Source organism: Xyrauchen texanus, chromosome 19 (assembly GCF_025860055.1).
Source record: "Xyrauchen texanus isolate HMW12.3.18 chromosome 19, RBS_HiC_50CHRs, whole genome shotgun sequence".
Lineage (NCBI taxonomy): Eukaryota > Metazoa > Chordata > Actinopteri > Cypriniformes > Catostomidae > Xyrauchen > Xyrauchen texanus.
In genome coordinates, this window is record NC_068294.1 from 5,124,970 (window position 1) to 5,136,383 (window position 11,414).

The 11,414-nt window shown below is 38.2% G+C and overlaps 1 protein-coding gene across 1 annotated transcript; it reads right to left on the minus strand.

Moving 5' to 3' along the window:
* Nucleotides 1-1,115: 1,115 nt before the first annotated feature.
* LOC127659538 (uncharacterized) lies at nt 1,116-2,996 on the minus strand. Its single transcript, XM_052149403.1, has 4 exons — nt 2,688-2,996; nt 2,353-2,511; nt 1,584-1,685; nt 1,116-1,451 (listed from the first exon to the last, which is right to left on the minus strand). The coding sequence occupies exons 1-4, from the start codon at nt 2,994-2,996 to the stop codon at nt 1,269-1,271; spliced, it is 753 nt and encodes a 250-aa protein (XP_052005363.1). The 3' UTR covers nt 1,116-1,268.
* Nucleotides 2,997-11,414: the final 8,418 nt, after the last annotated feature.

The window sequence follows — 11,414 nt, forward strand, 5'->3', positions numbered from 1 at the left end:
AAGTTATGATGGATGCCAATTGTTTGATTAATGCCTGTTTCCAGAGATGAAGTCTTATTAGTTTGATGGCTTTACCACGCAAGTTTCTTTCTTTCTTTCTTTCTTTCTTTAATGCCTCTACACATTAACTATTATTTAATGTGTTATTGTGAAGTCTTCTTTTTAATTAAAACTCCCCAGAGGACAGTTCTTACACTGTAAATAAGTTTTTCAAGTTCTGACAACTAAGTTTTTTTTAATTCAAGTTACTGGAACTTTCAAGTCTGTAAAAGCTTACTATTTTGAGTTCAGATTACCATCCCCTGTAATAACTTACTATTTTGAGTTTAAACCCCCCCCCAAATCATCCACTGACAGTAAACCAGTTAATTTATGCATGTTTATTTTAACATTCTTTGGCACAAACAGCTTTACAATTCCACAATGTAAACAAGTAATCTTATACCCAAAGCAAATACATCAGGTTTCAGAACCGTAATATGGGCAGTTTGTTTTTCTTTCCGACTCTTGTTGAGACCTTACAAATAATGCAATATTGCATAAGATGACCGATAAACAGTTGTATAGTGCCTAAGTATTAATTCAGAAATGTGTAAATCCTCAGCTGAAAAAGCCAAATTATCTGAACTTTCTGAATTATCTGAACTTTGAAATTAGCCAAAAATGCAAACATGCAGGCTATAACAGTAATGGTGAAACACAGCTTGCTTCTACTGAACAATCAATACCGTAGTCTCTTGACAGTAATATGACAGCTACACATAAAAGATTTGTTTTTATTTCAAATAAAGCACTTGTGTGCAGAGCAAATAAGGCACATGTCAATAAGTTGGGGAAATCAAAAGGAACAACATAAAAACTATAAGGTGGTCTATGTGAAGACTTACAAAATATCCAAACATAATAAATGAACAGACATTATAAAAGAAATCTTCCCCGTGGACACTTGCCACACCAGCAAAGATGCAGACTATAACAGCAATGCTGAAACAAAGCTTGCTTCTACTGAGAAACAATCAATAGTCTCATGACAGTTATATGACAGCTACAAATAACAGATTTGTTTTTAGTCAAAATAAAGGAACAACATAAAAACTAGAAGGTGGTCTATGTGAAGACTTACAAAATATCCAAACATAAATGAACAGACATGATAAAATAAATCTTCCCCATGGAAAATGAATCACTGGTTTAACAGCTTGGTCTTGAAGCTCCGGACACGCTGTGAGCAATTGGTGGACATTTCCATGAAAATGTGCTGGATAGTTTCAAAGGTATACCTGACATCTTTTGAGAACTCCATGTTGAGGGCATAAAGCAAGCCAAAAAGATACGCAAGCGCAGTCGGGGTGTCTGGGATGTCTTTCAGGACAATGGTTTCCTCCATCATCAAGCAGTGTGAGGACCCCCATCTTGATGCCTTTCATCTGTTTGTCATCTGCATCAGTTGCCTGACAAAACAAAAACACCACTGAAATAATGTCCTGTAGAAAACTAGTCAATAAAGAGTGATGTCTATTTGTGTATGGCCTCTTTGCTATACAACACTACTAAAAGCTGAAGGTCTTCCAAGCTGCACTCACCAGGCATCTAGGAGAAAAGCTTCCCAGTATTCTCCCGCAGAAATATGGGAAGACCTTCCACAGCTGCCTGTCTGCGATGACTTGTGATGTCAGATGTCTGTTCTGGAAGAATATAAAGACAAACAAATACTTTTGTTTAGCTCTGTGAAATGTACTTGTGCATGTGCACTTGTACTTGTTCAATTTGTATTCCCATTTCTACAATTGTGCATGTAGGCAGATAAAATAATTGCAGCCTCTGTTAGATTGTTAGTGTTTCTTTTTGTCTTTTAAGGATAAGTTCACTATTTTGCACTTTGAGCCCCCTTTCTGGGTTATCTTGGATGAAATAGAGTGTTTGACGAACGGTCAACGAACACCACTAACCAATCAGTGAGTTGCACATCTTTGAAAACGAAGATTTAGGGTTGATTTAAAGACAGGTTTGTGAATGCATGTAGCTAGCCATTCTGAAGCATGGCAGGGCCGATTCTAAATCAGCCAAAAGCTCAAGGCTGGACCAATAGTCAAAATTCTGGTGTCAAACACTCTATTTCATCAACCCAGAGAGGGGGCTCAAAGTGCAAAACCGTGAACATATCCTTTAAATATTACTGTATTAAATAGTCAATCAAGATGGAACTCGCTCACCAATGTAGCTGATGCAAAAAAATAATTAAGTTATATTACATCAAAAGTGCAGAGTGCTAGCTTGGTAGTTCCTTCTTGATTAATGGTTTAAATATTAGTGGACAAACTGAAGAAAAGGCCTTGTAGTCAATATAACAACCTGTTTGTCAAGCATTTCCAAAAGGGTTTCCATCTCTCGACTAAAGGCGCCCTTCCTGGCACGATACAATTTCAGCAGACGAGGGGTGAACATCTCAAGGGCAGCTTTAAATGTTCCCATCAGGTCCTTGGTGGTCACACGAGTGAACTCTTGACAAATCTGAATGAAACAAATGCAATACAAATACAACAAGCTGATAGTGTGATTTCATTGTTATAATTAAGACTGCAAACTCAAAGCCATAATACAAATTAACCTACATACACTATTATGAAAAAAACATAACACAAATGTAAACAAATGCACCAAGTTCAAGAAAAAAAAAGATGCCTTACCTGTTCTTCAAGAAATAGACCGGGCCACCTCTCCAGAACCTCTGAGACCATGGGCTCCATCTCTACAATCTCCATTCTCCTAAGGGAGAATGTGATGTCCATCTTCTGTCTGATGAACTCCATGTCCTTGTTTTTCTTCTTCATGGCTTCAACCAGGGAAGACCTCAGGTCTTCCAAGTCATCCTCAGTGTAGCTTTCAGGATGATCTGGTACATGGTTGACCTCACCTCGTTTTGTTTTTTTCAAGGAAAACCTTCCTTCCGGACCACCAACCCCATCATTATCGAAATCTGGAACCGAACATGTCATTTTTCGCTACTCAATAGTATCGAGGCAATTCGGTCGGTACCTAAAAAGTATCGAACTCGGTACCCAGCCCTACACAAAGGTCGCATGATAGAAGCTATATCTATCTAGTTAACTACTGTATCAAACCGAAGTTGTGCATCACAGTTTTAGTGCCTTGGTTGCAGCTCATGGTCACGAGCAGCAATGTGAACTATAACCACCGCCGGTGCTTCGGTTTCATGTCAATGAGCAAAGCAGACGTGCAGAAAACAATGCCATCATTCATCGAAAATAACAAACATAACGGCAACACAAATCTTTCAATTAATATGTGGACAATAATTATATTGAGCTTAGCTGTTCAAAATAAGCTAGCTTCTAACCGATTAGCTAGTGGGGGATTTTGTATTGCCATAAACGCCTCGCCTGGTTATGATTTATCGATTTTGTTTCCCGCAATGAAATGTAATACAAATACCAAATGCATATACATATTCATATGATTAGCTTACCCGTTAGACGGAATGTTTCTCTTCGGGAAAGACGTCAGGGAAAGTTACCGCTGGCATCGTGAAAAGATGGCGGACGCAAACTTTCAAACCGTTTCAAACTGGAGCTCCTGGGAAAATCCTTGGAAACCCCGTCGCAGCCGGTTGCCATGACAAAGTTCAAATGAGCATGTGTAGATAAGTTGACCTCACTCTAACTGGGTGTCAACTACAACTTCAAAATAAAATCAACTCAATTTATAACATAAGATGAACTTTTCCTCAGAAACGTCTGAAAGTGAGTTCAAGTAGCTTACAACAGATAGTTCAAGTTCCAACTAGCAATTTTATTGTCAGTGAATGCAAAAATCTTAGTAAGGTGAACAATTTTGAGTTGTCGTTTTTACAGTGTAGAGGTTGCTTATCTCAGGAGACTTAATGTCTTTCTCAGCTTTATGTTTCAATGAATATTAACTTTGTCTTAGATGTTTCTCCCAACATATCTTTGGATAAATACAATTTGAATCAAATAAGACAACTGTTGTCATATAATAGTACTATCAAGTCAATGTGAATAGCATAGCTCTTGAGTTATCTTTGATTACTTTTAATTGCTGGCTTTGGTCTGGTCTCAGTTGACATGAGTAAAAGTCACTATTTCTAGAAGAATATAGTCTATATACATTATTTTAAAGCTATACTATGTAATTTTCTTTCTGTTTGTTGTTAAAAAAAATAACAAAATATTATTAATGAGAGAGTGCAACAAAGTCATCTTCCAAACCATGTCTTTACCCAAATAAACTTTGACAAACCTATAATAATATTTTATTATAAATAATTTAGAGCTGTTGGGATGGATTTCGTGGGAAATTGCATACATACGTCATTCGCCCATGCGTGTTGATGTCATATTCATACACAGAGAAAATAATATCCGGATACTGTAGCGCGCGTGTGGGAGTAGCTGAAAGTTTAGAGAAAAATGTACCATGGATCATTCAAAACGGCAAACCTCCAAGGAATCACTTTGTAAAAACAAATAAATCCCGAACAGAACAGAGTCTACAAGCAAAAAGGGAAAGTGACAGAGTTCGTAATAAAACCCAAATCAACATCGGCTTGACTTTTCAGAGGTGGCGACAACTTCGAGATCCGAAAGGATTTAAAACCGACCCAGAGATTACTTTTTTCTTACTCAACAGGGAAGATATTTTATCTATATGGTTTATGCATACTTGTGTTAACACACACACACACAAATGTCTGTGAAGTGAAATAGAATAATTATACTGTAATTGGTGCCGAAATTTTCACTTGCTAGCACACGTGTGTATTTTTCTTTATAACGGCAATAATTTATATTAATAAATCCTTTAGTCCTAGGCTTGCCAAGAACATGTGAGTCTTGAAATTATGTTGACCACTGGTTGGTAACAATGACAATCTATTAATTAGTTAATATCATGGTTTATTTGGCCAGAATATCCTGCAGTTATAAAAACTTTACAATGTTTGACCTTATCAGATTAGCAATCGTTATGTCTAATGTTAACAAACATTGTCTAACTTTTGTAACGTCGTTTATTTCAAAACACCAATGTTTCAAATAAGTCAAACACCAGCATAAGATACGTCACTTACCTGCTCAGATGACATGTTTTCAGATATACTTCTTTTCCTTTCTTTCATTATTTATTTGACCATTCACTCTGATAAGATGTCCTGTATTCATGTGCACACCGTTGAACCACATTCATCCGTGCAGAGGAGAAGAGCCGAACCACAACCAAAACAATGTTCTTCCGCAAGACGAATGCAGCTTTATTTTTTAACCGCTAGAGGGCGGTATTTTTTTTATAGTTTTTATCACAAAATCTATTGTGAAAATGGTAACAATTTACATTAATATTCCATTCCATGTTAAGCCTCCCCGGAGCTCTGGGCTAGCTCATAATTATGAATTAGGTCATGTGATCTACAGCTCTACACAGGTTAACCAACATCCTAATAAATGTATTAGTATTCATGAGCCACACCCCTAAACATTCGCTGAGTCGCAAACTACCAACATACAATATTTGATCGCAGAAGACTCGCCAATGACACATATGTAGAAGCTTGTATCAGTTGATTTTGATTAGGCTGATCTCAGAAAACAAACTCTCTCCGGTTTAAGGGTGAACTCAATTCTAAGCGCTTGGAGTATGGAGCCAATTCAGACCAGTAATGGAAATACTTACATATTTTTAGAATGTGAACCAACATCCTCTTGTGATTTTTTTATTTTTTTTCCTGATGTTAAAATGATGTCTCTTCTCACAGAGATAATTCTAACCTACAGTAAGTAAACCATTTGAAGGTTGATTTCCCACGAAGAATGAAACACTGGCTCTGTAGCACTTTCAAAACTTTGTTCCATTAGTTTGAGAGACATGTCAACTTCTGGCTCAACCAATTGCGTGACTTTGGGGCAGGAGTACCTGTAATACACTGTTTAGCTGTGAATTTACTTGTTTTTGCAAACAATAGCAGACTAAGAGTGGCAAGAGTGTTCATACAAACAGTTTATTTTGTTGTGGCAGGATTGTGACAGTGTCCTCCGCGCATCTGTCAGGTTCCCAATGACAATGATACTTGGGACAGAGAGGTTTGGCGACCTAAGTTTGTTAAGCGTGTACATTTGTACAGAGACGATTTCACCTCTAAAGAACTAAATTGTGCCAAAAAATGACCCAGAAAAATTACTAAAACAGCAATTGCGAGTGGGGTGGCCAATGGGGTGGGGCGAGTGGGGTGGCCTTGCTCAGGCACTGCTTGGGTCCTCCCTCAAATTCCTTGACATCCAGCTATCAGCATGGCTGTGATTCCAGGGTAGGCACGAGGCGTCTGTTACTAATTTTGAAAACCACACAATAGGACTAGTAACAACAGTTTTGGTTATTTCTAATAATTTATTGGAGAAACAAGGATATGTTAGTGTGTGTGTGTGTGATAATAATCCGAACTGCACTGTGGTTTTTAGGTATCTTGGTGCCTTCCTGAGCTTATGTCCTACCAAAAAAAAAGAAGAAAAATAAAAACATTTTGAGAAAAATGTGTGAAATGTTTTTCACACTGCGGTTCAAGGCTTCCGTAAATCTGCTTTGATGGAGTGACGCTGCCAACATGCTATCTGAATTATCATATGAGTATTTCACTCACGTTCAAGCATTTTGTAGTCGAAGACAAAACATGGAGGATGGCAGTTTCTTGTGGAACTCTTATTTTGACACTGACAAAGAAAGCATACTTCCCTCTACCATTTTGAAAGTTTACATCTTCTCCGAAAGCTACGTACACACTGCCAGCGACTTTATCGCTGCAGGTCGCCAGTGGCTGGCGGTGAAGTCGCTAGTGGGCGTTCCCACTACTGGTTGCCTAGTAATGTTTAAAAATGACAATCACGGATGTCATTCCATTGCTGTTGACAGCGAATCTCTTTTCTTGCCACTAAAAACAAACATTTTGGAGGGAAAAGACTAAATATAAATGGAATCAGTACATAAAATGCTTTATATCAAAGATGAATGAGAAACAAGGCGTGCTGTTTGCCAGAGCGGCTGTTTATCTGCGGCGAAAATGCAAATGTCGGTCTGTATGGGTCCATAAAATCCCCGCGATCTCAGATACACCTTTCCACATAGTATTTTTCTTTAAAATGTCCTTGTACGTGGGAAGAGACATATCATAGAGCACTGGAACATTTCTAACAGCAAGAATTAGCCTTTCAGCCATCTTTCCGTTACTGCAGGAGCTGAGAGAAAGAGAGAAGGATCACGTGAGCTCTCCCGTCGTCTCTCCTATTGGCTGTCGCTTCCGTTAGTCGCTCCAAAGTTGAACTTTTCTCAACTTTGTCACGTCGCTGGACACGCCCACATCTAGCGCCAACGGTCGCGACAGCTCGTATCGCCGGAAGTCGCTGTGCTCGCATTGAAAATGAATGGTATTGAGTCGATGTCGCTGGCAGTGTGTACGTACCTTAACTCATAACAGCTGCCCTGAGTGTGTTTGGTTTCCGACTGTTGGCTGATCATGGAGTGAGAGACAATTCGCAGGGACTTCAAAGAAATTTGCGTGCTGACACACTGATCGTCAACGTCAGCTCAACTTGCTCATAGCACGCACACACACACACACACAAGACATTCTTTTTTAGCCACCTGCTGCTGAACTCTAATCTCTGTCTTGACTTGTACTTTTCAAATACAACTGAAATTTTGTAATGCAGCACTTTTCATCTCATTGTCTCCTTAATTTGAATCACTTATGTTGTATCCTTCCTCATTTTGTCAAGTTCATTTAGATAAAAGCATAGACTATATGAATACATTTACATTTAATGTGGCAGCTGTTAGTTTAACTCTCTCTAGCAGTAATCCGCTCCAAAAGTGGAGGGATGCTCCCATACGGAATTATCCCAAGGGTATTTCACTCGCATTCAAGTGCTTTGTTGTTGGAGAGAGGAGGATGCCAGTTTCATTGTGTATATCTTGGGAAACTCTTATTTTGACATCGACACAGAAAGCATTCTCTTCTCCGCTATATTGAAAGTTTACATCTTCTCCCAACTCGGAAACTTGGATATCAAGTAGGCACCCTGACAGTGTTTGATTACAGTGTTGTACAACTATCAGATGTGAATTTTTAAAACAACACTTAGGCTTAGACTTACAGCTTAGGCTGTTTCTAACAAGTTATTGGAGAATCAAGGACATGTGTGAGTGTGTGTATATGAGAGAGAGTGAGAGAGAGAGACTGAGCATGTGATTACCTACATCTGTAAATGCTATTCTTCAGGTTTCATGTGGTAAATGGTCTGCTCTTATATAGCGCTATTAGCTGTTTTCAAAGCGCTTTACACTGTGACTCATTCACCCATTCACACACCAATGATGGCAGAGCTGCCATGCAAGGCACTAGCCTGCCATTGGGAGCAACTTGGGGTTCAGTGTCTTGCCCAAGTACACTCCGGCATGTGGAGACATGTGGGAATCGAACCGCAAACCCTGTTATTAGTTGCCAACCCGCTCTACCACCAGAGCCACAGCCACCCTAATAGTAATCTGCCCCAATCGTGGAGTGATATTGCCAAACATGCTATCTGAATTATCCCACCACTCACATACAAGCATTTTGTTGTTGAAGAGAAAACATGGAGGATGCTAGTTTCTTGTGGAACTCTTATTTTGACAGACACAGAAAGCTCCGCCATTTTGTAAGTGAACATCTTTTCCCAACTCGAAAAAAGGTAGGTGCCCCGAGTGTGTTTGATTACTGTCTGTTGGGTGTTATCAGTTATTTCTCAGCTACAGTGTACATTAGTAATCTGAGATATCATTGAGTGAGAGACAATTCTGGGTGACTTCAAAGAAATTTGTGCACTGAAGTCAGCTCAACTCCCTCATAGAACACACAAGACAGTCTTTTGTCCCTACCTGCTGCCTTAAATCTTTAATTTCACAGGGATCAATGAAAATTCACAAATCTATCTGCTCTTACACATCTGTGCTGCTCTTACACGTTTGGAACACCACGAACACAACAGTAAAGTGTCCCAGTGCTGAGGTGTGAGCTGTCAGCACTCTTGGAATGCCTCTCATCCAATCAGATTCTAGGACCGGCTGTTGCATTATGTGACATAAATCATGAATTAGGGCATTGTATGTTTTGATTAATGCAACTATGATTTTTAAGTGTATTTATCAAGCATTTCTAACATGTAAGTTCAATTTCGTACCATTTGGCAATAATAGGACAAAATTTGCCCTTTTTGTGCATGTTGTTATCACTGCATTTCAATGCCTGATAATTCATTTGTAAATGACTTATTAGTTATAAATGAAATGGAACATTAATGTAAAATCTTACCTTGCAAAAACTCACATGCGAAATGAATGAAAGAAAGAAAGACTTTGATTTACGTATAACAGATGTATCATACATGTTTATTTCTTTCTTTTCTCTCATTGGACCATAAGCGCTGGCCTCATCATTATGACACATCATCAGGCATCTGTTAGTCTGGACAGTTTGCTTGCATAGGGCAGTAGTTAAAGAATAATAGTACAGTACAAAACACAGATTGTATATTTTCTTCAGTTTAATAAACAAAGACATTCAGTTACCAATATGAGGTATGTACAGCAAGCTGTTTGATTTTTCCTCTAAGTTCGAGCTTGAAAAAAAAATAAAACCCTCTCAATAGCTATTACTCCATGTTTGCTTTCCTCTCCCGGATTTGTAGTTATGTTATTCATTTACATCTTCCCCTTTTTTCTGGGATCCATCCAAAGGAAGATTATGGATATTTGTTCTCATCACCGCCAACATGATAAACTCTGTTGGGCCTGATAAACACAATCTCTCTCTTGCTCTCTGTCTCCTGTTGTACGTGAGATACATTAGTTTATCAGTCAAGACAGTTATTGGCCCCGAGACATGCTCATTTGTTCTGTGGCAGCTGCAGCAATACAAATGACTTACTCCCTTTATGTTCAGGAAGTATAGAACACATTTTTCATTTGACAATAAACAATTAGAAAATGACTGATATCACAATATGATTTGCAGAAAAAAGATAGAAAAAAATGAACACAATTAAATAAAAAAGGTACGGAAGTTTCCTATTTAAATGCACACTCGCACAGATCGTCTCACTCTCTAGTTCTTTTGAAAAGCATCTACTGTACTGCGCCTTTAAATAACCCAAATCTCTAAAGAACCATATACATTAGCCCCAAAATGCATGTATACGTAATGTCACATTAACAGAGAACATTTTCCACTAACGTTTGACATTCATTTTGATGAATACATCCACTCATACATCATACAATTTGATATTCGAATGCAATTGTATTCTAACATTCTAAGTATGACTTAACTATGACAATTTTTGGGGCCACTGTGACCATCTCTAGAACCATTTACTGCAAAACATATTCTTGATAGGAAAAAAGTTCTTTGCTAAACCTAAAATGAACTTTAATTTTTGACATTTCTGTTGGGGTTTCCCTTAAGGGTATTGGTGTAATCAGTGTGGGCCAAGTTTCGGGGCTCTGGATAGCACAATTAAAAGCTCTAATATAGCAATGCCAGAGTTTGGCTTGACAGGCGAAAGTGTTTCTTCTGTGTTTGCTGTGAAATGCTGACGTTCGCCAGAAGAGATGCTTTCAGGCAAATGGCCCATGGGAACATCAGTAGTCTATTTCTACAAACCAATTACCCATAGCACTTTCAGCAACCTGTTTCTATAACTACATATTTGCTAAATGATTTTTATGTGCCTTGTTATACATACAGTATAGCAGCAGTTTCCTGATGAAATGAACACTTGAGGCGCTACAACAACAATAACTTTTATGGGCTTTCACATTTCGAGTAAACACCTACTTTTCGCCCTGTTCCTCACACATGCTATCTTACGACATCGTAACACTTTTACTATAGCGGATGACTTGTGAGATTATACATTTTAACGTTTGCATTACGTAACCAACCACATTTACAAGCTTGTTTAAATGCAACCTCAGTATAACCGATAGAGCGTTGCACTTGCAATGCAAAGGACTGGGGTGCAAGTCGACACGTGAGCCCAAAGTGTCATAGAAGTGACCAAATGATGTGGTTGCTTCAGAAACTGCTTTTTTTCATCTTACATTTGCTTTAGGTTTAGGGTAGGGAGGTTGGTTTAGTTGATTTAAAACTTGATAGCGCATTAACCGTAAAGACCTCATCAGAAAAAACACGTAATATCATATTGCTTTAGATTATTTATTATTACATTTTATTAAACATTAAAGTTTGAAAATTGCCCTTTGATTTAAATTGATAGAATGTTGACATCTAATCGGCAGCGATTGATTAATAATAACAGAACATTGAATTCAGATTTTTTTCTTGAAGCTAT